This window comes from Carassius gibelio, chromosome A17 (assembly GCF_023724105.1).
Source record: "Carassius gibelio isolate Cgi1373 ecotype wild population from Czech Republic chromosome A17, carGib1.2-hapl.c, whole genome shotgun sequence".
NCBI classification, from domain to species: domain Eukaryota; kingdom Metazoa; phylum Chordata; class Actinopteri; order Cypriniformes; family Cyprinidae; genus Carassius; species Carassius gibelio.
The window spans coordinates 8,536,887-8,564,156 of NC_068387.1; the positions used below are offsets into that span (position 1 = coordinate 8,536,887).

General features: G+C 35.5%; 1 protein-coding gene across 2 annotated transcripts; it reads right to left on the reverse strand.

The window, feature by feature from the left end:
- Positions 1-926: 926 nt before the first annotated feature.
- Positions 927-26,561, reverse strand: LOC128031335 (solute carrier family 35 member F4-like). 2 transcript variants are annotated; one of them, XM_052619525.1, is made up of 7 exons: positions 26,238-26,561; positions 8,725-9,025; positions 7,632-7,851; positions 6,305-6,430; positions 6,021-6,213; positions 4,807-4,896; positions 927-1,799 (listed from the first exon to the last, which is right to left on the reverse strand). In XM_052619525.1, the coding sequence occupies exons 1-7, from the start codon at positions 26,455-26,457 to the stop codon at positions 1,558-1,560; spliced, it is 1,392 nt and encodes a 463-aa protein (XP_052475485.1). In that variant the 5' UTR covers positions 26,458-26,561; the 3' UTR covers positions 927-1,557. The 2 variants fall into 2 exon arrangements, with proteins under 2 accessions (XP_052475485.1, XP_052475486.1); XM_052619526.1 differs by lacking the exon at positions 26,238-26,561 and adding an exon at positions 19,130-19,471.
- Between the last annotated feature and the right edge of the window lie 709 nt (positions 26,562-27,270).

Sequence of the window (27,270 nt, forward strand, 5' to 3'; positions counted from 1 at the left end):
GGCCTGTTATCGCCACCTCCCAGGGTGAACGAACTGGGCCCCATAATGTGGATTTAAAGACTTCCTCTGTGCTTTTTATACCTCCCCTCCTGTTACCCATCACTTCCTTTTCTATGCTTCATTTGCTTTAATAGGCTTCTCGAGCAGTCTGAAGATGTTCAACCTGTCCACTCAGCTAATATCTCATTACATTTCCAAGAAAGCAAGGTTGTTATATGCATTGACACAGAGCAGCTGTCACAGCACTGTGTAAGTTTCCCGGTGTGTTCATTGCCTTAGACATTCACATGTTTGTGTTTCATGTTTGGATTCAGAATTGCAGGTTTTTTGTCACAATGCTGACTTCATTTCTAAGAATTGCGAGTCAGCAGTGTTATATGATCCTTCAGAAACAATTTTAATATGTTGATTTGTTGCTCAAAAACATTTCTTATTATTATCAATGTTGAAAAAAGTTGTGCTTAACATTTTTTGTGGAAACTGTAATTACCCCCCAGATTATTTAATGAATTGAAAGTTCAGAACAATAGTTTTTATTTGAAATAGAAATGTGATCTTTGTAAAAGTCTTTACTGTAAGTTTTAATTAATTTAATCCATTCTTGCGGAATATTTTTTTAAAAGATGTCTTTCACTTTTGAATTTATTCTTAAAATATTTAGACACATATGTGTTGTTTAAAAGTATAGAAGAGTATAGACTATCATGTGTTCCCATTTCTGTTTCCATTATTGGTGGATATATTTAAGATTATAGATATTGTGGTTCTTGACCAAGAATCTGACTATGAAACCTGGGGCTTCTTTCATATATATATATATATATATATATATATATATATATATATATATACACACTTTTTTTTTTCATTATTCTGGATTGTGACTGTTACACTATATTTCATGTGTTGAAAAAATAAATGACAAATGCTTTTCAGTGCAGATCTTTATTTTTGTCTTTTATTATAAAAAGAAAAGAAAGGCTTATTCATTAAAGCATAATATATTTCTCCTACATGTATTACACACTACGTACAATGCAAATAATCCTCATATTTCATATACATATATATCCGATCTCTGTATGCATTCATGTAGTGAGCCGAACTGGCCCTGACAGAGTCTATATTCACAGAATACATTCCATGGGAAGGGGCTAGCGGAGGGGTTCAGGGGTGCGGGTTGGCGTGCAGCGGGAGACAAAAGTCTGAAAGTCCATTTCTATGGAATGGATGCGTATATCTTCCCATAGAAATGGCAGGGAAGAGAATGCTAGATCCCTTCTGTAAAATAAAAACACTCGAGCCTTTGCTGTGATCTCTATTAAAGAGCAGGACGACATGATCTGTGACATTTCTTCTGATTTGTTGATGTTATAGTTCTTATTAAAGAAAATACTATCCTTTCTCTTCACTTTCATATTCTCTTTTGTCTTTCCAAAATACAAATAAAATCAAACTGCTCTTTTTTTATTTATTTATTATTTATTTATTTTATTACATAGGCTGCCACAGGGTGGATCAGTGTTGATCGCTGGTTATTCATTCACAGGTCAAAGGTCATGCCATGGGAATGGATACGGCTCCATTGGCTCTACTCCGGCTGCGTGTGTGGACGCTGGATTCCGTGAGCTCCTCGCCGTGCTCCTCCGTCTTCTTGTCGGCCAGGGTGGTGAGGAAGCGCAGGGTGACCGTGTCCCACTCCTCAGGGAGCAGCAGCAGCAGGAAGCCCAGGCAGATGATGCAGGTGGCAGCCAGACGCACCACGCTGAAGATGACCTCATGCTTCAGCACATCTATGGCTGTTCACCGCACAGAGAAAGAAAAAAATAGGGAAAGAAACAGATCTTTTAAAAAATCTAGTTTAAAACACATATGCAAAATTCTTAAATATACTACTTGTATTCGTGTCTGTTTCACGTGTCCGGTTTGAAAATCTTTGATAGTATTCTTCAGAAAAATACCATAGAGTAAACAGATTTATTTTTTTTACTAGATTTTTTCAATTACACTTTTCAAATGTATTTTAATTATATTTTTTTTTATGTCATAATAAATATCATTGTTTTTTTGGAGTTTTCATGGTGCATCAACAAATAATGTTTCAATAGGTTTCAAATATATTTTTCAAAACTTATTGATCTTGATTCATGAGGATCTGCAGGGTTTCTCTTTATGACACTATTTCCTGTTTAATGCTTTTTTCGCTATATGTTACTACATATTGGTTGCACCAAATTTGATTTGGTGGACCAAAGTTTTTCCAACAATATTAATAAGGAGTAAAGTTTTTTTTTTATTATTATTATTATTATTTTTTATTAGCAATACTAATAAAATTATGCCAAACTATCAATAAGGTTTCCTTTCAGGATTATTATAAACTAAAGCCATAAAAAAAAAAAAATGTTGCTTGAAATAAAATGAATGTTGACAAAATGATATACTATTTTATAAACTATCAATTTTATAAATGATTGTAATATCATCTAATTACAAGTACTTCATTTTTGTAAACTAATTTCACAATCCAGATGACGTAATCGGTTACTACCCAGCTCGGTACATTTATGACCCTGGACTACAAAGATTAAGTGTCAGTTTTTGAAGAATCTGAAAGCTGAATAAATCATCTTTCCATTGATGTATGTTTTTTTAGGATCGGACAATATTTGGCCGATATACAACTATTTTAAAATCTGGAATCTGAGGTTGCAAAAAAATCTAAATACTGAGAAAATCACCTTTAAATTGGTAAACACACACACACATATATATATATATATATATATATATATATATATATATATATATTCTAAATATGAACAAAAATTATAATGGTATCTTGATACTAAATACTATTTAAATGTCTTTCTTTGTTGTGATATCAGGATCACTTTACTTCAGAAATTAAAAACATGCTCACAGCTGTGTTCACGTAAGTCTAAGTGTTTTTTATAGGTTGCTTTGTGGTTGCTAGGGTGTTTTGGGTGGTTACTAGGGAATTTCAAAGTTGTGCTTACTGGTTAATTTGAAGATGGCTCACCAGTATATTCAGGCTCCTAGAGACAATACAGGTCCTTCTCCAAAAATTAGCATATTGTGATAAAACTTCATTGTTTTCCATAATGTAATGATAAAAAAACTGAACTTTCATATATTTTAGATTCTTTGCACACCAACTGAAATATTTCAGGTCTTTTATTGTTTTAATACTGATGATTTTGGCATACAGCTCATGAAAAACCTAAATTCCTATCTCAAAAAATTAGCATATCATGAAAAGGTTCTCTAAACAAGCTATTAACCTAATCATCTGAATCAACTAATTAACTCTAAACACCTGCAAAAGATTCCTGAGGCTTTTAAAAACTCCCAGCCTGGTTCATTATTCAAAACTGCAATCATGGGTAAGACTGCCGACCTGACTGCTGTCCAGAAGGCCATCATTGACATCCTCAAGCGAGAGGGTAAGACACAGAAAGACATTTCTGAATGAATAGGCTGTTCCCAGAGTGCTGTATCAAGGCACCTCAGTGGGAAGTTTGTGGGAAGGAAAAAGTGTGGCAAAAAACGCTGCACAACGAGAAGAGGTGACCGAACCCTGAGGAAGATTGTGGAGAAGGACCGATTCCAGACCTTGGGGGACCTGCGGAAGCAGTGGACTGAGTCTGGAGTAGAAACATCTAGAGCCACCGTGCACAGGCGTGTGCAGGAAATGGGCTACAGGTGCCGCATTCCCCAGGTCAAGCCACTTTGGGCTACAGAGAAGCAGCACTGGACTGTTGCTCAGTGGTCCAAAGTACTTTTTTCGGATGAAAGCAAGTTTCATCCAGTCCAGTGATAGTCCAGTGTCAAGTACCCACAGTCAGTGATGGTCTGGGGTGCCATGTCAGCTGCTGGTGTTGGTCCACTGTGTTTTATCAAGGGCAGGGTCAATGCAGCTAGCTATCAGGAGATTTTGGAGCACTTCATGCTTCCATCTGCTGAAGATGCTCAGAATTTAATACCCATATTATCATTTTTCAGGCTGATTGCTTAGGGAAATAACAGAATTCAATGCAAACTATACAGTTAATTAGGCATAAATGAGACATTAAACAGGCTTGGGTGATAACTATGTACAATAGTTTTACTTATTATTTCATGAAATTAACAGTTGCAGGTTGACAGTACAGTGTTTTGTTAACCAATTAACTCCAGACAAATCAAATTCATTACCGTAGCGAAGGAAATGTCCAGCATTAGTTGCTGATATTTTAGGGGGAGGACTCTTTAGAGTAATAGTAATTGTAACCATGTGGCTGTTTGTTGACTTCAAAATAATTATGAACTTTTTTAGTATTAACATTGGTTCTCATAAAGACAAAAATATTTTCAAGTTAATAGCCTTGGTCCCCTTTGACTGGCTACGAATTTCTAAAATGGTTAATAATAATAACTATTAACTATAAATTCACATTCCCACTCTGTTAATAGTGAGAACTGGTCCCTATATACGAAGTGTTACCAGTTGATTTTGCATAAAGAAAATCATGCCTATTTTTATTTATACTTGCCTTGTGACATTGTTTTAATGTCATTTGAGCACATTTTGCACACAAACCCTCATTACCATAATGCAGGAAAAATGAAATGGTAAATATTATAAAAAATAATTGCAATAAAATCTTTACGGAAATTATTTTATTGCAATATGTTAAAAATACTTTATTACTTAATTAGAATCATCAATAATGATAATTATTATAATGAAAATGACAACAAAACCAAATTATGTTAGACAGATAGACAGACAGACTCACACACCTGCATTGCCTGGAACACTGAGTAACGTCCCAATGGATATGAGGATCGGATACGTGAGCACCACTCCTACATTGACCAGGATGTTAAATACTACAAGAGAGAGGGAGAGAGAGCAAAGGGAAAAAAAAATACAAATAAATAAATAAAACTGGAACTTTATGTTATGGCTTTTTTCATTCAATCCTCTCTAAGTGGCCAAATACACAGAAAACTTCATGTTTTGGAAGAATGGCAATAGTTAATGGATATCATTTTATTCTTAAAACACCCTGGAGATACAGAGCTCCACTTCAGCTCAAATATACAGTAAATATAAATGGATCTGTTACTATTATACTCTATATGGACTGATGCAGCACATATTGGATATCTAAGAAATGCTACTTCGAGTTGTAAACGGATGATTCTAACCTGATTTCTCTCACTTACTAAGCACTTAAAGCACTGTTGGAAGCGTACTTAAGGGTTGTATTTGATCCACTACAACACTCACATCTGAACCAGCAGTGATCAAGTGGTAAACCGTCAGTAGGATTTAACGCCAGTACTTGTGTACAAACTAGATGATTTCATTATTTACGTATTATTTTCCCCCAGCTGGTTAGCATTTGTCATTTAGTACTGTAGATGGGGCAACATTACTTTGCCAAAAAAAACATTTCTCTACAGTTTTTTTAAACAACTAACATATAAAACCTTCGAAGAAAATAATTTTTGAACAGTATTCCATGAGAAGTCTCCTGTGATGCACTTATTTGATCACAGATAAAGTATAATTATAATATTGTGATGTATTCTTACATTAGTAATTAAAAATAGATTTTTTTTTGTATTTATTTCAGAAATCATTTTAATATGCTGATCTGCTGCTAAATAAATATTTAGTTTTATCATTCCTAATCTTTTTCTAATGTTAAAAAGAACCAGATTTATTTTAAATGAAAAAAGCCCAAACTGTTCAGTCTTTCATGCCACTTTTGATCAATTCAATGCATCCTTTCTGAATAATAGTATTATATTCTTTAAAAAAAAATCCCACTGAACCATAAACTTTTGTACAGTAGTGTATAACGCTACTATTTCATTATGTTTACCAGTGCCTGAAACATAGAAATCACAGATATTTCATTAGATTATTGTAGATACAGTAGAAGGCAAATCAGTAATGCTTTTAAACTAAAGCTGAAGAATCAGTTTCCTTAATTTCATGTTACCTAGCCAAAGGCCGGCCACCCCGCAAAGATAACCCCAGGGCAAAGAGGAGAGGGAGCCCCAGTGCTCCACCCTGGTGAAGTACAGGATGAGGGGAACGCAGGAGATGAAGATGAGATTGAAAAAGCCCATCGTGGAGAAGAAATGAGCAGCCTCGCCCAGATTGGCACTGCCGAGGAACATCTTAAACAGCACCTAAGTGTTACAAATACAGCATATCAAAAAGAAAGCAGTCTTAATGGTCATCAAGGATCTTCTGGGAATAGTTATTTTCAGCTGCACTCACCTTGTAGAGAGCAGAAGTGGAGGCGGAGCCAACTGCAAAGGCCACACCCATAAAGGAATCCCCATGGAAACCATCAGCATATGCCATCATCACGATGCCTGTGATAGCCATAATGGCAGCCACAATCTAAGAGGAAAGATCACAAAGAAATTAGAATTCAATAAAGGCTTAAAAAATGATTGAAGTTTATACCACAATACATATCAATGCACATCAGGGAATGAGTTTTCTGGGAGTATTTAGCCGATAGAAAAGCACTTATGAGTCCAGATCTGAGACGTGATGTAAAGATCATAACAGCTTTTGGCAAAGCAAAGTTTTTTGTTTTTTTTTAACACCTGAACAAGAATAATTTCTCATTGACTTTCCATTTGTAACACTTGTTCTGTCTATAAAGACATCAAGTTGCTGTTTAAATCCAATTTCATGAATCATTTGATACATCAACAGGTAGTGCTTTCTATGTAACTCATTGCACTGGTAACTGGATTGCACTCATTTCATTTCTAACACTGTAACTGTTTCCACTGAGATCCATTCATCTAGATGCCTGTGAGTAAATGTTAAGTATATTGTTATATCAGCCAGTCACTGTCACAAGATCAGCCCTGGCAGTGTGATCAGGCCCCCAGAAAGATTTAAAATATCCCAAAGGGTTTATTTTGTGATAAGTACCAACTGACTATACATAATCCTGCTAATTAAATGACATCTTACCAAATAAAGTACAACAGCAAGCAATTTTTGGGGTACAAGCTCATTTCTGAATAACAAAATCAAAATGGCAATTTTGAAAAAGTAGGTCCAGCCTAATTGTTTTAATGTGCCATTTTAATATGATCACAGCAGCAAAGCTTTAACATTAAAAAATTATGAAATTTGACATGTATACTTAAATTGTTGTACCTTGTATACAAAGACAATGCATGTGCATTCACAAAATACAAACCCATTATAACTTGTTTGAGAGTTTCTAGATATGCAGCAGATTGAATGAAAACTGGACACACTATCTAAATGACAAGTTCAACAAATGTATTGTTGGCAACACTTTAATTTAGGGACCAATTCCCACTATTAACTAGTTGCTTATTAGCGTGCATACTGTATTACTAGCATTTTGGCTGTTTGTTAGAACTTATAAAGCACATACTAATGTCTTATTCTGCACAACCATATTTAAGTTCCCTTAATCCTACCCCATACCTAAACTTAAAAACTACCTACAATGGTTTAGATGCTTGAACCCCTTAAAAGTAAATGCACAAGAAATTCTTCAACTGACTTGCAACTATTTGAGTAACAATCAGGGTTATATTCTACCTACCCGCACACCCATGAAACGATCCTTGAGGACAATCCATGACAAGAGGAAGACAAATGCCTTGTGGCAGCAGTAGAGCGCTGAGACGTCTGTAGCGGTTAGTTTTCTCAGTGCTAATAGGTACAAGTAGTTAGTAAGCGTCCACAAGATGGAGAAAGGCGCTGTTCTCTTCAGAAACACCTTCAGAGACATTCCGTCCTCCCCAAACAACCGACTACATTCCCTACACAGTGAAATGAGAAACAATAAAGGTTTTTGTTGTATGCTTACCTTGATAATGAAGCACTGTAGCCTACTAGTGGTTTGGTCTAGAAACTGAAGGTTTACTTTGGTAACCAAAAGGTTGCAGATTTTAACTCTGTAAGGGATTATCGGTGTGCTAGTTAAAGATTCAAACCAGATTTGATGTTAGTGATGTTAAACGTTGGATCTCAGGTGTCTTGTAACCAATTGTGACATACCAATTTTGAATATTAAGAAGTACAAATGAAGCAAATTCCATGTCCATGCCAAAAGCTTTAGTGTGAAAGACACCCAGAAATAAGGCATTTTGTACTTGATGAATTGGTGACAAATTCATATGTATTCGTATAATCTCATTCAAACATTTTCGAAATGCTCTGCTAACGATTCCCTGATGGTTTAGTGGTAGACCTACATTTTACATTTGATTCATATGAAATTCATACACAATTTGTAAAATGCTTTTTCATGAGATCTTGCCTCTTATTTTATACAATTGCAATTAAATGGAGACTAAAAGCTCCTTAAAGAAAAGGATCCAAAAAGACTAATTGATTATAAAAGTGGTCTTTATGCCTACGTGCTTTTACTTAGACAATATATTTGTGTGTGGAATAAACAAAGATTGTATTAATTTATCACTGAAAATCACACAGATCTCTTTGTTACATTTATGACAAAAGTAGCAATGTTCAGTTTGTCTGACAGATCAATTTCAGTGAAGTGCCAGCTAAAGTAAAAATTAGTAAATGTTAATTTTTTTTTACAAGTCTGCAGCTATTGTACTTCCTTCACAAAGTTTTGCTTTTCACATCACATCATAATCCACCAGATTCATTCATTCTGACTCCACCTGAATTTCTGAATGGGCGTCTGTTTTTCTCTGGTAGTGGCCACGTGCCCAGAATAGTAGAGGGGGAAGAAGAGAATGTTCCAGTTGGTGCTGAACCATGTGATGAAAAAGGGACAGGAAAAGGATTTGAATGTGAGCTGGACCACCTGTGTGATGCCCACCCAGCACGAGGAGACACACAGCACCACCAGCAAACCCCCCAGCACCTTGAGCACTGTGTTGACGCAGGTCTGATATGCTGTGCCATCTCCACTGGTTTCACTGACTGGAGTCTCTGCATGTGAATCTGAGCCGTCCTCTCCTGCAACACACAGATCAGTATTGCACCACTACAGCACACATTATACCGTCTCGCCTCACTACATCCCAGGTAATAAAATTGGATTATGAAATCCGATGTGTTTATTTTTATTCTGCACACTGTTCTGCAGCTCCAACTGTGTTTAGCGTACATCTATTCATTGGATGATAAAACGGTGTCTATATACAAACCCGATTCCAAATAAGTTGGGACACTGTACAAATTGTGAGTGAAAAAAGGAATGGAATAATTTACAAATCTCATAATCTTATATTTTATTCACAATAGAATATAGATAACATATCAAATGCTGAAAGTGAGACTTTTTGAAATATTGGCTCATTTTGGATTTCATGAGAGCTACACATTTCAAAAAAGCTGAGACATGAAGCAATAAGAGGCTGGAAAAGTTAAATGTACATATAAGGAACAGTTAGAGGACCAATTTGCAACTTATTAGGTCAACTGGCAACATGATTGGGTATAAAAAGAGCCTCTCAGAGTGGCAGTGTCTCTCAGAAGTCAAGATGGGCAGAGGATCACCAATTCCCCCAATGCTGCGGCGAAAAATAGAGGCGCAATATCAGAAAGGAAAACATTTGCAAAGAGTTTGAAGTTATCATCATCTACAGAGCATAATATCATCCAAATATTCAGAGAATCTGGAACAATCTCTGTGCGTAAGGGTCAAGGCCGGAAAACCATGGATGCCCGTGATCTTCAGGCCCTTAGACGGCACTGCATCACATACAGGAATGATACTGTAATGGAAATCACAACACAAACTCTATAGGTCAAAAAAGAAGCCATGTCTAAACATGATCCAGAAGTGCAGGCATTTTCTCTGGGCCAAGGCTCATTTAAAATGGACTCTGACAAAGTGAAAAACATGAAAGATAACATGACAATGCCAGACCACATACTGCATCAGTTACAACATCATATCTGCGTAGAAGGATCCGGGTACTGAAAAGTCCAGCCTGCAGTCCAGATCTTTCACCCATAGAAAACATGTGGTGCATCATAAAGAGGAAGATGCAACAAAGAAGACCTAAGACAGTTGAGCTAGTAGAAGCCTGTATTATATAAGAATGGGACAACATTCCTATTCCTAAACTTGAGCAACTTGTCTCCTCAGTCCCCAAACGTTTGCAGACTGTTATAAAAAGAAGAGGGGATGCCACACACTTGTCCCAACTTTTTTGAGATTTGTTGATGCCATGAAATTTAAAATCAACTTAATTTTCCCTTAAAATTATATATTTTCGAAGTTTAAATATTTTATACGTCATTATGTTGTATTCTGAATAAAATATTGAAATTTGAAACTTCCGCATCATTGCATTCTGTTTTTATTTTCACAATTTGTACAGTGTTCCAACATTTTGGGAATCGGGTTTGTACGTGCTTGTATTCACAGGTAAATGTCAGCATGTTAGCTGAATTCATAACCTTAAAATGCATTATTATGAAAATGTATGCTAACGATGGACCAACAGATTTGAACCTGTGTCCTTTTGAAACACACACACACACACACACACACACACTGGGTTTTACTACCAAATTAAATGTAATATCTAATTATTATAATATTTAATCTACACTGGAAAGGTTTCTGCGACACCTTTGTAAGTGCGCATGTTTGCAAACCCAGGTCGCACATGCACATAAAATTTGTTTTGCAGTGTTGCCAACAACTAATTTTGTTGCTAAATTTAGCAACTTTTCAGACTACCCTAGCAACTTTTTCTTACAAAAGCACCTGGCAACAAATTTAGCTATTTAAAAATTTTATATTGCTACTTTAAGCAAGTTTTTATAAGTGACTCAAACAATAAAAAGGCACAGATTTTCCAACTAACTTACACAAAAAGAGGAAACCAAAGATGCCAGTACACACATCTCATGAATTAAGTTATTGGAATTGGAATTGTTGCAAATTTGGAATTGTTCAATTTGATAATAATTTACCTTGTTAGTAGCTTGTAACTGTGATTGTTGATCAAGTTAGTACACTGTAAGAAAAATATCTAGAAAAATGGAAAAGGTACTAGTAAATTTTCAGGACATTATCCATTATCCGTTGTAACCCCTGAAACCCCAAAACACAAAATACAATGCATAATTTAAAATGCAGGTAAAAACCTATGAATTATTTTCTTATAGTGTAGAATAATAACTACTAATACACTGCTTAAAACTATACTTGTTCAGAATGTGTAGATTTACTAGTTTACTAGCTAATAATATTTAAATTGTAATCTTACAAAAATATGTAAGTGCTCAATAATTCAATGTTGTGTTTAAAAATAGCCATTTCTATTTTAATATTATATTATGCATTTATACTATTTTATGAACAAATCTAAATGAGCATATAGAAAAATATAGTTTTTGCTGATATTTGATGTAGTGACAATTTTGCATCATAATTATGTTATGACGTCATCGCGCAATGACATCAAAACGTGATTTAGCAACTTCCCCTAAAAATCAGTTGGCAAAACTATTGTTTTGCCCAAAAATTTATGAGCGTCTGTTTTTGTATTTTGTGTTTTGGGGTTTCAGGGGTTACAACGGATAATGGATAATGTCCTGAAAATTTACTAGTACCTTTTCCATTTTTCTAGATATTTTTCTTACAGTGTACTAACTTGATCAACAATCACAGTTACAAGTTACTAACAAGGTAAATTATTATCAAATTGAACAATTCCAAATCAGTTATGAAAGACACAGCTTTAGTTTAAAAGAGTACAAAGATAGTTTTAACTGTCATAACTTCTGGAGAAAAATAGCACAGACACAGGACTAAGACAAAACTTTCTAGAGTGCATGTGTTGACTGCATGTGTTCGTGCACTCTATCAAATGGAATATACTTTGAAAGGATGCACTTTCAACTTTATGCATACTGTAGGCTAGCATACAGGTACAAGTACAAAAACAAAGTATAATTTGGGCGTTAGTTTGAAACTGAGTTGACACTATTCACTATTTAACATGTAATTACAATTACAAAGACAATAGACTGAGACTTTAAAACTTCAAAAAGAATCCAAGAGACCATAAAAGTATCATAAAAGTGGTTCATATAATTTGTTACTGTATTCTATATTCTATCCAACTTTTCCTGAGTAAATGATGAGCGCTGCCATGATGGATTCTAACTTTCATTTGTATGCTATCCTGTTCCAGTCTCTTTAATAACCCATGTAAAAACCAAATATAAAAAAAAGCAAGTGAATAAATTTCTGAATTTCAGAAACTTCAGAAACTTTCTGAATATTGCTGAAAATAAAAGGGTTAAGCTGTACTGCTGTCGACTGCCACAACAACAGCAACAAACCGAAGGAATTCCTGTAAACATTTGAGCACCAGCACCTTTTCATATATAAAAAGAACTACTAATGCGAGTGCCTACTTTAGGTGTAAAATTTAAAAAACAAACTTCACATCTTTAAGGTCTGCAAACCTCCTATGAGGTTAACAGAATATTCAGTATTACGAGACAAAAACAACTGCCAGCCTCATCTACTGAACTTCGAATGAATACTATTCCTTAGCAATCCCTATTCACAGCAGAAAATGCTAAAATAATTTAACTTTGCTCTACTTTCTTTCTGTTCTTTCCTGCAAAAACAAAAACGTTCATTTCCCGTCTTTTATTTGGTCAAATATTGAAACACAGTAATATTGGCTATTTTTAGACAGGGTTAGGAAATGCTAATTATGTGCTTTATTGACATGTTTTATTCATGAGAAATTCACCAACCGGTCCTCGTGCGGCTGCCCCTGATGTTTCTCTGTGGTACGTACGGATGTATCGATCAGTAGCTGTGAGTGTCAGTTACCTGCAGGTGAAGCACTAAAGCCGGACAGCATTTGAAATCTGCCTACGTCGCACAGACAAGGCTCTGTCAAAAATAGCTCCACAGGGTCATGGAGAATCACAGAGACAATTCAGATATAATGGGATATACATAGAAACTCGACACCACAGGGCGCCCAACAGCCAATCATAATACATCCTGCCTGTCATCAGTCATGACCTCCTTCATAGAAGATGTACTGACAACATTACACATCAGTATTCTGAAGACAGATAATAGATAGATAGATAGATAGATAGATAGATAGATAGATAGATAGATAGATAGATAGATAGATAGATAGATAGGGGAGTGGTGGAGGGGGGTGATGGGAGATTGAACAGAGGGGAAATGTGCTAGTATCACAAAGTCAAGATCCATTATGCTGTAGACTCAGAGCGATCAATTTACACCAGGCCAGGAATAAAAGATGACATGCACTGGTCTATGGTCACTAGCATAGTGTGCTGGGTCAGCAAGCACATCTACACACACACACACACACACACACACACACACACACCACTTTGTTGTTGTGATCCTGCTATCAAGCCATGGATCTTACCCTGACTGAAATACAGGGGAAAATATTTTATGATAAAAAAAATGTTATAAAGCTGTAAATATAGCAAAGATTACTGGAGTATGTTGTACAAAAATATAACGTTTTAGTCTTTCTATTTCAAAATGTCATGTTTAATGTGTTCAGTGTGTTACTTGCAGTTTCTTTGTAATTACTTTTGACTGTATTATGGTTCATGTGATTATATCAATGGCATAATGTGTTCAAAAATTAATAAAAAATGTGATTCATATATACAATCACTTGAATACTAATTTCATATTGCAAAAGGTCCAGATATCATAATGAAAAAAAAACCTTGTAAAAATAATTAAATTATTGAAATGTTTTTCATAACAAATTATTTCTTAAAAAAAAAAAAAAAAAAAAAAAAAAAAAAACTTTTATTGATTTGTAATTGTACTATTGCCAAACATTTGTCCACCAAATCACAGTCATGTGGTGCAACATGCTAAGGCACGCAAAAATGGACACAAAACAAAATAATAATAATACTCATTAATTTACAGGACAATGGTGTTTTTGGGACCTGCCAACACAAACTTTGGAAACAATTTTCAGGTTCAGGTTTCCAGTTTTTTAAAGTTACAGCGTTATCTCAAATGTGCAAATTTCTGAAAATGGTAACGTCATGAATGCATGCGTGTTCAGTCAATAAGAATATTGTACACTTGCATATTCAAGATGTAAATAAAATATTTGTCATTTTAAGAGTCATTAAATTCAACATAAAAGTTTTATAATAATACAGTTACATTTAGTCATATAGCAAATGCATTTATCCTAAGCAACTTACAAATGAGGACAACAGAAGCAATCAAAACTAACAAAAGAGCAACACTATGTGCAAATAACAAGTCTCAGTTGGCCTAATGCAGTACATGTAGCAAGGTATATACACAGACACACACACAAAGAAAAACAAGTAGACAGAATATAAAAAAACAGAAAGCTAGTGTTTCTTTTTCATAAAAAGAAGACAAATAAAGTAGAATTAAAATAGAATAGAAAGTGCTAGAGTTAAAGGGTCAAATAAAGATGTAACAGATGTGTTTTAAGTATTTTCTAGAGGAGGGCTAAGGGCTTGGATCGAGTTGGGCTGGCCATTCCACCAAGAGGGAACAGTTAATGAAAAAGTTAGTGAAAGTGATTTTGAGATGGCACAATAATGCATCGTTCACTTGCAGAACGCAAACTTATAGAGGACACATAACTCTGAAGTAATGAATTTATGTAAAGGGGTGCAGAGCCAATGGTTGTTTTGTACAGTAGGTAAACATTAATGCCTTGAATTTTATGTGAGCAGCTACTGGTAGCCAGTGCAAATTGATGAACAAAGGTGTGACGTACATTATTTTCGGCTCATTAAAGAATAATCTTACAGCGGCATTTTGGATTAATTGTAGAGGTTTGATAGTAATTGCTGAAAGACCTGCCAAAAGAGCATTGCAATAGTCCAGCCTGGATAGAAAAAGGGCTTGAACAAGAAGTTGTGTTGCATGTTATGAAAGAAAGGACCTGATCTTCCTAATGTTGTATAAAGATAATCTGCAGGACCAGGAAGTTTGTTGTGGTTGATGAACCTAACTGGATGGTGAAATTTTGATAAAGTAATGGATTTGCTGTAACCACAAGCAGTTCTGTATTAGGTTGAGTTGAAGGTGACGGTGTTTCTTCTAACAAGAACTGTCTGTTAGACAAGTTAAGATGCAAGCAGCTATCACTGGATCATCAGAATGAAATGAGAGGTAGAGTTGAGTGTCATCATAGCAGTGATATGAAGCCATGTTTCTGAATGACAGAACCTAGTGATACCATGTAAACAGAGAAAATAAGTGGTCCAAGAACTGAGCCCTGAGGCACCCCAGTAGTTAGATGTTAAGATTTGGACACCTCACCTCTCCAAGATATCTTGATGGACCTGATGGATCTGAGAGGTAAGACTCAAACCACTGGTGTCCGGTTCCTGAGATTTCCTGAGATTGGTTTCAGACAGGCGGCAAGGAAGTCGACCGGAAGTTGAAGTCGGCCGCGTTCCGCCATCTTGTAACAGAACTTCACTTGCGTTAGCATCCCATTGACCTCCCATTCATTTTGGCGTCACTTTGACAGCGAATAACTTTACATCTGAGGCGTTTAAAGACTCCATTTGTCCATTATTTATTTCTAAAGATACACAACAATGTATAAAGGGCTCCATTACCTTCTATGTTACATTATGGCCCGTAGAAACAGTTTTTGTAAAAATAGGCTAACGATTGCGTCATAACCACTGGACTCTCTGTCGCACAGTAGAGAAATTACCGTACAGACAGGAGGAGAAGCTCGCAGGCAATTAACTTAATATGGCGTACTGGCGTTACATTTTAAAATACTATACAAAATAATTAATCAGAATACTTACTCCAGCTCACTCACGACAAAGAACTCCCCGCTCAAGCTCGTCGTCTCTGCAAGATTAACGATGGAAGTTTGCACGCACAACTACTAGAAGATTTACATCTGTCAGACAGGTTGCTGACGTCGTCAAGCTTCGTTTGAGTCTGCGCATCAGAAACGGAAGTGCTAAAAAACGCTAAAAATGGGCTTCACTTGTCTCAATTGAGTTCCAGTGGGGTCGCTGTGTCCATTTCTTTTACTGTCTATGGTTTCCAATAGGGTTGACAGAAGAATTTGGTGGTTCACCATATCAAAAGCAGCGGAAAGATCCAGAAAGATAAGTGTAGAAGATTTGGAAGATTCGCTCTTGCCAGACTTCATGCCGAATGCCCACTTCTGAAGCCAGACTGGTTGCTGTCCAAAAGGTTGTTCTGTGAGAGAAAGGCAGAGACTTGATTGAAAACAAATGGTTCAAGTGTTTTTGCAATGAAAGGTAGAAGGGAAACTGGTCTGTAGTTCTCTAAAAGAGTTGGGTTAATAGTGTGTTTCTTAAGAAGTGGGGTTTTATACAAGCCTTTTAAAATGTTGAGGGAAAACACCAGTGTCAAGGAATATGTTAACAATGGATCAAGCGGACAAGTAGTAGGATGATTGCAAAAGATAAGTTAATAATACACAATAATAATAATAATAATAAAAATAATAATAATTAATAATACACATTAAGATTAAATAAAGAATAATATACATAAGGATTTTTACTTTTTGTTTATCATAAACATTCTCATACAGCATTGACCTCGTTATGCTCAACAGTGCACAAAACGTCTGATTCAAATCTAACTTTATAAAGGCTAGACATATTCAAAATGATGGTATGGTGTTCTCGTAGTTCCATGTGGTTATCATTTTGGATTTTGAAAATATAAGTATTTTAATTTACAGCATAAAAATGAAAGGCCTGTACAAACTGAAGGATACTTTTGTGAATAGTAAACAAGACACTGACCTCATTTTTTATATAAATATAGATAGATAGATAGATAGATAGATAGATAGATAGATAGATAGATAGATAGATAGATAGATAGATAGATAGATAGATAGATAGATAGATAGATAGATAGATAGATAGATAGATATAGTGTACAGGTTTATCACTACTTTAATTTAATCACTTCAGTTTTTTTGTCCTTGTCCTATGGTGTGAGAAATAACCTCAATAAATATGAAACCGTAAATTGCATGTATAATAATTATATAATAATCAGTTGTATTTTATTTTATTTGTAATATTTTATTTGATAAAACAAAGATACTGCAAGCTGACTCAACCTTGCATTGTAAAAATAGAGTCCTTATAACATCAATAAGTGTTATGAAATTGTTATTCCAAAACATACTTCTGATATGAGCACCTCTGTCCTGTCCGATGTTGAGCAATTCAAGATGTTTTTGACACAGTTGCACCTAAACCACAACTCAACTCACATAAATGAAATAAAAAAACCTACCTGACAAATTTACAGACATATTTTATACTGAAAAAGGGCTCCCACAGTGTGCACCCACACTGACAGACTTTTAATATTGTGGATAGCTTGGCTGAATTGCTTAAAAACCTGCAGAAACCAACAACACAAGGGAACTGCAGGTCCAAGATGTGGAGGCACAGAAATGTCACATCAATGGTAAATACCTGATTTACCGCCCCTACATATTTTCACAGCGCAGCACAAAATGTTATTGTTATTTTACAGCAGCAAAATGTATTATTTTATCAGTTTATGACCTTGTACTATATTTGTACTTTTAAAATAACCCCAAAAATAAATCTTTCAAAATGTAAATTGTGTCATCCCATCTCAAAAATGAAATAAAATAATGAAATAAACACTGAAAACTAATTAGCATTGCTGGCTAATGGTAATCCTAGGTAATTATTTTACCCCTGTATATACAGGTATTTATGAAGGTGTCATACTTTACAAAAATGTTTCATTTGTTGAAATTAGTTAACTACTTAAGTTAACATGATATAACAATGATCAATAATTCTACAGCATTTCTTAGTCTTAAGTCTTGTTAATTTTATGTTTAACATTTACTAAGACATTTTTTTAATTTAAAGTTCTATTTGTTAACATTAGTTAATGCACTGTGAACTAACATGAACAATGAACAATTGTATTTTTAGTAAATAACATTGAGAAAGATTATTAAATGTTGTAAAACAAACGAGTTAACAAACTGTAAAGTGTTACCCCTGAAAGACTCTCAGCACAACAGCACCATGAAACCGGCATCGTACTAAAATAAACAAACAGTAAATCATTAAATAAAATGTAATTTAATACTGAAAGTGTGATTTAAACTGCTGAGCTGAGATTACGGCTCCTTTTCTGCTTGGTTGCAAACACACAAACTTCTGGAAACTAACACACACACTCAGAGCCGGTCCTAGCATTTTCAACAGAGGGCCCCCCATCGTACATATCTTGTACTGACACCTTAGTCTAAAGCGATGTTATTTGGGCTTGTTAGAATTACAAATTATTTGTTTCTTGCTTCAGACCAAGGCTGCATCTCATTGCTAGTTTTACTTGATCTTAGTGCTGCGTTTGACACTGTAGATCATGACATACTCATAGACTGATTACAAAACTATACAGGATTCAATATCTTACCTGTCCAATCGCTATCACTTTTTTATTTAAATTGGAAGTCATCTCAATTATCACCAGTAAAGAATGGAGTGCCACAAGGATCTGTCCTTGGTTTCAACAATTCAACCCATTTCAACAATGTTTTCTAATCTTTCTCGCTTTCTTTTCACTTTTTTCCACTTCTCTGCAACCAGCACCTCTTTTATAGTCAATTAATTTAAATAATTTTCCAAACATTAACAGACGCAACTAAAACTTTAGTGATTTTATTATTACCGAGAAGTATCTGAACCCTGACATGGGCCCCTGTGGTGGCCACAGGCCTCTATGCAACTGATTACATCACTTATTAGGTCAGCTGGCTCTGCACACACACATAAACACACACTTAACACATTTCACACCATACTAACTTGATTTGAACATATGTCTAATTTTTCACTTTCTTACAGCATCTTCCTTACATCTCTGCTCAAACACGCACTAGTTTACTATCTAAACAAGAAAACATATAATTTTCATTAAAAAGTTAATTAGAAATACTAGACTAATTATGTTTGTTATTTAAGCGTAATCATAACCACACAAACATTGCGTTTTACCTTCAGAGATGGTGCAGGTGAGCACCTGGGCGCTATAGGAACTGAGAGGGGCCACTCGGGCCGAGTGTTTCTTCATCCTTTCCTCCTTCCTTGGGAGTCCTGAGTTTTTTGTTTTGTGTATGAGCGGCACGGCTCAACTCCTCCAACAAATCCACTTCATCCCCACGCACATCTCTCTTGTCACTCCCAGTCTCTTTCTGGTTCCTCTTGATATCTTTTACTTTGCTGTTCTCCTGCTGTTACTTCTCTCTTTCTGCTAAGTGACAAACTTACTGCTCTTACTCTCTGGCTCACACACACTCTCAGTGTGCTCTATTGTAGATGTTGCACTGTCATGCTGCTATCCTGCGTCTCCTAGGGAGACTGAGCTTCAAGTGTGTGTGGAATGCAGTCATCCTCTTCATATCTCTCTCCCTCTGTTTCTCTCTCTCTCTCTGTCCCCGCCTCTTCTTCTGCTCAAAGTATCCTTTGCTGTGTTTGGAAGGTAACCAAGCAGCTCGGCTAATTATGCTGCATAGGCCCCTCTCCCCTTTTTCTTTTTCTCCTCATCATTCTTTCTGCTTTTCCAATCTGCCATTATTTTCAGTCAGTTCCATTTTTGCCATGTTAGACTGATGAGGCATTATGATAAAGATGATTGATTTAGTAGAGTAAGAAAGTAGCTTTTAATTTTCTTCCTATCTCTCCTTGCCCAATCACTCTCTTTCTTTCTTTCATGAGCACTTGTGCTCCACTTGAAGGCCCTTCACTGCTTGCTTTAGCAGATGTCTTGTCTTTCTGTCTAAGCCTCTGTAATAAAACCCAGTATAGAGCCTTGGGGGACTCCATAAAAAGTCTTGTCTCTGAAAATTCAGTGGGTTCCTGGATGAAATGATACAGTAATGAAACACATGATACCTGTTAATCTCTCAAAGTGTCAGGAAGTGGGAGTCTGGGAGTACTTTTGTTTAAGTGGGAATTGCTTTAAAGATATTGATGTTTAACAAAACAAATTGGACAAAATGAAAGTTCAGTAATCTTTTACTTGCACTATTTGGTCTGTCTTCTTGCATTACACAAAAATAGATTTTTGAAGTATGTTAACATTGTACATATTATGCAAGGATACAGTGACCATAACCACTGTCTTTCTTTTTTTACTGTTAAATACAAAAAGATACATTTTTCAAAATATTAGAGCTGCTCTTTTCCATACAACAAAACAGTGATCTGGGTTAATCAGAACTAAAACTAGAAGTGCATCCCAATTTATGTACTTATGCACTATTCTATGCTATTTTGTAGTGTAAATAGTGCCAGTAAAAGTGTAACAAAAAGTGCACTTCATATACCCAGATGATACACTTTATTTAACTGAAAAAACTAAGTGCGTAGTGTATATGTAGTGCGTCACTTAAGATACAACAATTATTTTTGTTAACAAAAAACTATTCTAGTTTATATATACGTATATATATATATATATATATATATATATATATATATATATATATATATATATATCAAATAGTGGTATGAACTCTAAAAGTGCTGTCCTTTTTATTTGTTAAAACATATATTTGTCGAAAGACCTAATAATAAAATGTGACATTCTGTAGTTTTGTCGCATATTCATCTTCTAATCATATTTAATCACATTCAAACCAAGACACATTTTCTGCCGGTGTCTGCCGTTTTTTCTCTTTGGTCTGAACAAATAAATCATATGAAAAAAATCTAACTGAATCTTATACAAAATGGTAGAATATCAAAACATTCATAATTATGTTTCTTACCTTATAACATTCTTTTTATGTGAAAATTCTGACTTTTAATATCAGTTATGACATTTGTGTTTGTATGAATATTTATGTAGCGTTTATGTAGAATTTTAGTTTGTTCTTCGCAGAGGCTACGGAATGGCTTTGTGGTCAACAAAATGTATAAGCTTTTGCTTTAGGGAAAAGAGCAGCTTAAACATTTAACAAACTATCTCCTTTTGTGTTCCTTAAAAATGGTTTGAAATATCATAAATGATGCTTGTGAGAATTTATTTTTATTTTTAATAATTTTGGTGAACTATTCCATAAGAGTAACTTTATTGTGTGAGCTGTGCTGTGCTGGGATTCTATCGGACTAAAGGGAGTCTTTAAATCACAGACCAATTTGAGTATCAAGTACCCCATATAATAGGCCTGCCTGGTCAGAGCAGGGTCCATTACACCCTGCTTGCGGTTTTCATGGCCTTGCATTTAATACATCTCAGAGATGCTTGTTCCAGTGGTCCCAGCCATTCATTCAATCAGCGAAACACCCACCTACATCTGTTTCACAACCACACATATACAACATATACACAAAAAAAGAAAGCTTTCTGTCTCTCATTCATTCACACTGGCTTGATTTAAATGCACGTACTGCATTGTGGTCAACCGCATACTCCAGAACTCAAATTAAGCTTGTTTGCTAAGCCAGCACTCATTATACTGGCAAATTTGTAGCAGGTTTTTAAGAAGAGTCAGATTTCTAGGATGAGCTCAGAGTGTGTCACCCAGCAGCAACTGAATAAATGTATTAATTACTTTATAACTTTAAAAACCCACTTTCCGAACAGTGTAGTTAATTTTATAATTGAAAATAAAGTTACAGTGGCACTTGGTTAACCGTTTGGTGCCATTGTATTATTATTTCTATCATAAAGGTTTTATTAAACCATGAGTTGTTTCTTTACACACACACAGCAAGTGGATCTACAACCCTTTCTCACCAGTCAATTGAGTTTGCATTCAATCACGTATATCAATATCTTTCACAACCAGAGACCATAAAACATAAACCCCAGCAGCGCATAGAAAGACAGATTAATATTTCCGCAGTTTTATATTACACATCCACACACACTTGATGATAGATTTTGTGTCAAGACATCATATATTTTGTGATGCCAAGAAGAAAATTAAACCACATCCTTTTTAATGACTTAACTTTTCTCTTGCTGATTTATTATTAAAATATTGCAGACACTAAAATATCTTCCACTTCTCCTGTATGAAAGATTTAAAAAAGGCACAAATATGGAGCTATACTGAGTAATGGTTTTATTTTCAGCCTCTTTTATTAAATGGACACCTGCCATTCAAGATGCCTGTTGTTTCATCCCTGTGTCCCCCTCCTCTTGCGTCCTGCCATAGCAACACCTGGCCCTTGTGTTCCACCTTCGCCCCATTCAGCACCTTTGTCATTTAGATCAGTGCTATGTTCCTCCACCATTGTCCACAGACCTGCTGCGTCCTTTATGCACGTCTATTAGCTGCATTCTACAAGATGAGAGCGAGACGGGAGCAGGATAGTGCACCCACACGCTATGAGTGTTACACACTCTTAATAGCCAATTCGTCAAAACCCAATAAAAGACTTACAAGAGCGGAGGAGTGGCGTGATTCACATAAATATGAACTTTCTAGTGTCTGTCACTTTAGAGCCATGGTTACAGTTTTGAAAACACATTCTAAAGGTCAGGCTACAGCCAGTTGGACACCACCTGGTCTTTCCTGTTAACAACTACTGAAGCCTTTCTGTGGCAAAATCATGCTTTGGTGAATCTTAAATATGACATAGAAAGTCATAATTACAGGTGCATCTCAGTTAAATTATAATGTCGTGGAAACGTTCATTTATTTCAGTAATTCAACTCAAATTGTGAAACTCTTGTATTAAAATCAATGCACACAGACTGAGGTAGTTTAAGTCTTTGGTTCTTTTAATTGTGATGATTTTGACTCACATTTAACAAAAACCCACCAATTCACTATGTTATCTCATAATTAATACTTAGTATCTCATGATTTCTCATGATTTGGCCACGTTCAAGAGGTTGTTTTTAGGGCTGCACACATTGGTATGCTAACAGGTAGCTTTCCTGTAAACAGAACTCTTTAGAACCACTGTAAAATGAGAGGAGTGACACCTTTTGGCCGGGCAAAGGGGTTGCAGCTCCTCTCTGATGATTTGTTGTTGCCAAATAGTCATTCACCAATCCTAATTCTAACCATATCTGGGCCTCAATAGCAGCAGAATGTTCAAAATATTTACCCCATAAATGTGTGTGTGTGTGTGTGTGTGTGTGTGTGTGTGTGATTCAGCAGTCTGTGTAAGTGGGATTATGACTATATCACCATAAATCAATAAAAGAGTGAAGATATGTGTCAAATGACCAGATGGGGGCAGCACAGGAGTGCACATAAAGTATAAAAGTATTATATCATTATAATGTATTAGCCAATATACTGTCTGTATATCGCCAATATTATGCCATCAAAAAGGAAAAACATTATTGCTGCTCATTAATGGTATTTACAATTTTTTTTTACAAAAACTACTGCATATATAGACTTTATTTACAAAATGACAATAAACATTACAAAAACAAATAGCTAAAACTAACTAAAATTAAAATATAATTGGAAGAAAAAAAAAGTTGATATAATGAGAATTGTATCTCGATAATAAAATGACACTGTCTGGAAGTGTGAACATTACTTTTTCACTTGGGTTAACCATTCTGGAACGATTACTTACGTCAGCTGTCTGCTCTGAAGTCTGTAAAGCTCCCAAGTGAGCCTACATTTAACAGCGTCTCTCTGGCTAAGTAGATGAGAAGAGTCCCATTAGGCCTGTCTCTAAAAATAGCTCTCTAGGCGAGGTGGTCTGGGCAGAGATGGAGGGGGGCATACGTGCGCTGCATTCAGAGCACCCACGGCAGATACGTTTAGATGATTGGGTCACATTGACTCTGTATATTGTCAGAAGACAACAGATGACACCGACCGATTGTTTCTGTCAAAGGTTATGCTGGATGATTCTTTCTTGGTCTTATTGATGGCTTTTTCGCAAAGCTTTGCAGAAAACAGTGACATTATCATACAGCCTAGTTAAAATCGAGGAGAAAAAAGTTAAATATAAATAATAAATCCCAGAGGCAGCGCTTCCATGAATGGTTAGATACTGTGTCAGTGGGGTAATATCTACACAAAGGTTTCTTTTCTCAAGATTATTGGGTCACACACCTTTATCAGTTAACTGATTGATTAGTAATTAATGTTAGTACACAACAGACCAAGCAGAACACAGTTTAGAGACAACTGATCAATGGTTCTAGTAGTTTTCCATGTTGTGAATTTATTTTTTATTCAATAAAATGCTTACATATTTTTTGTTGTTGTCCTTTATTAATGCAGAGTCATCACAAAATAACAAGGATTTATGATGATGTTGTCCAAACCCCAATTTGCCTCGGGCATTTCCAAACTTTTGGATGCAATGTATGCACATATATTACACCATGAGTGTCACTCACAAATTTGCCAGTTTTATTTAACTTCATTTCTTAAAAGGAATTGGATGTGTTAAACTAACTGCAAAATAATTATATAAATAATACATACATGTTTAATTTTCATTTATACCTAAAAATTTATTTTGTATTTTTTAAATAAAAATGATGAAGTAATTATAATATATATATATATATATATATATATATATATATATATATATATATATATATATATATATATATATATATATTATAAATATACAAAAACGTTTTAGTATTTGTTGATTTTTGAAATTGCGTAATCATTTAATGAAACTGGTTGCGAACACGCTTTCATTTAGACTTTAACAAACTGAACTGTTGTATTCATCAGTCATGAAAGAAATAGAGTTGAATTTGGCTATTTCCTCAGGATCAATGTAATATGCAATGGATGTTATTGTGTGATTTTTGCCAAAACCAATACTTAACTGGTTTATAAATTACAAAGCATCAATTTTGAGCTTTCGTCCAATTCGAGGCGGAGTACAGAGAGATTTCATTGGGAATAACTAGTTCTGTTAAATAGTAGTGCTTTCACATTGTTCTTCTTGCCTGTCTATGACTGACACTTTGATTCACGACATATACTGCTGAGTCAGGTCTTAAAACAGAGGAGAGCATTGTATAGTCTCTGAGGAAACATGTGACACCTTTGCATAAAAAAAAAAAAAAAAAAAAACCTTTTTGGTTGAGCACAATAATTGTTGCTTTCGACTAGGCATTTATAAAAATAAAATAAAAAAATGTGGCACAAAGGTAAATGCAACACAATATTTAACGTTACCATATACTGTCCTCAGGGACTTTGAGGCATCACATGCATGCACGCACACATACAGTACACGATATCCATTGGAGTGGACATGATGATTCATGTACTTACATACTGCACCAGTGTAATAACAGCACACCAGAGACACGGGCTACACTTGCCCATTGTGTAATATGTTGAACTTACACTTGGCCACAATAATAATAAAAACATTTCAATCCTGCAACAATTAAGCGGAACCTCAAATTCATCTTGTGCCCAAGACTCTTTCGATTGCATTAAAATAGACTGAGGGTACTGAAACTCAGGAGTGGCACGCATATTACAATTAGGATCTAATCACCAGTCTACTCCATTCACACTGCCATTTAAATAAGTGTCTTTCAGCCTGATATCTCTGTGCATTTTGTCTAACATATCTTGCAGTATATATTGCTTGTGATTTCTTTTTTACTTGTAATTTCACAACGACTTACTATCAGTGAATTTCTGAGTGTGCTGTGCAGTATGATTGTATGTATTTAGCCAAAACCGCACAGTTATCTGCAAACATTTATAGCTGTTGATACTAAATTACTTCACTAATGGATCTAAACTGTCTATAAAGGAGCATTTCATTATTATATAATCTATTATTTCACTATTTGTAACATTTTTAATTCATGTAATCTGATTAATTCCTTCTTTATCTTTATTTTATATTCTTTATGTTTATTTCTTATATCTATTTCTATCCGGTTTACCCTATCCGGCTATATTTTCCATTATATTCTATACTTTCACATTCAAAACTTCATCAGAAAGTTCTGCAGACTGTATTTATAACAACAGAATGAGGCAGTGCGTGCAGCATGTGTTTCCTTCACATTCACATGATATAGATTCATCGTTCAAGGCCAACACAGCGTGCAGACAGCCGTGACTTGATCTCCACACCATTACTATTGCATTGGTTATTGCGTGTGTTTTTGAACACTTACTTCTGTGGCTGGAGTACCCGGGTTTATAGCCGTAATAACCAGTGATTCGTAAAATCCGATCCTCAATGTCATGGACCCCGTTGGCCGTCACTTGAGGCGTATCCCAGCGGTTGTTCACCTGCGGAGACGCCTTGCCCGTTAGGTGCGGACTCTTGCCCGGTAGGTGCTCCAGGCGAACGCAGGGCTCCTCTCCCGAATTCTGGATCTCCGTGCTGCTCATCTTACCTTTGCACTGGCAAAACGGCACCTTTCAGGTCGCAAGCGATAACCAGTCCCACTGTTGAGAACATCACCCGAGTCAAATTCCAGCACACGTTGCTTTGAGGAGTCGCTCAGGGTTGTGTGAAACTTGCCCAGCGTCTTTCATGCATCAGACGCCAGGGGGCGTCACACTGCTCCGAACAGATGGCAGCAAGCACTGGGAGGTCCGATTCATTTTTGAGAATCGGTTCGTTCGGAGAGTTCGCTTTACAACAAACAATTAACTGATTCTATTCAGTTATCAGCGTTTTATTTTTGTGGTAAAAACAAAAACAAAAAAACATTGTATTTTAATTTAGGTAAAGTGGTTCGACTGTGATTTAACAGAGTGCTGTTTTGTCTATCCCCCACCTCACAGTCATACTTTGTTTGTGATTCACACACACGATTCGGTTTGAATGAATTAATAAAAGAACGACTCTCTCGAGATTCAGGTCTCACGGTAGAAGTGGACGCAGTGGAGTGCCGTCGTTATTACAAAAGAGGAGACACGAGTGCATCGTGGTGCCGTAATTATGTTACTATTGGGCTCCTGCTTGAAATATTTTTGATGGAATGGTGCTTAAGGTGCCTTTCAAGGCATTGTAGTGACAAGTCTCTTAAACATTTCATACTATTGCATGCCAACTAGTGGTATGCAATCTTAAAGACTAAAATAAGTGTGTTATGCCTTTTCTGTAAAATGTTTTAAATTTAATTTAAATTTAAGATTTATGCATTTAGCAGACGCTTTTATCCAAAGTGACTTACAGTGCATTCAGGCTATCAATTT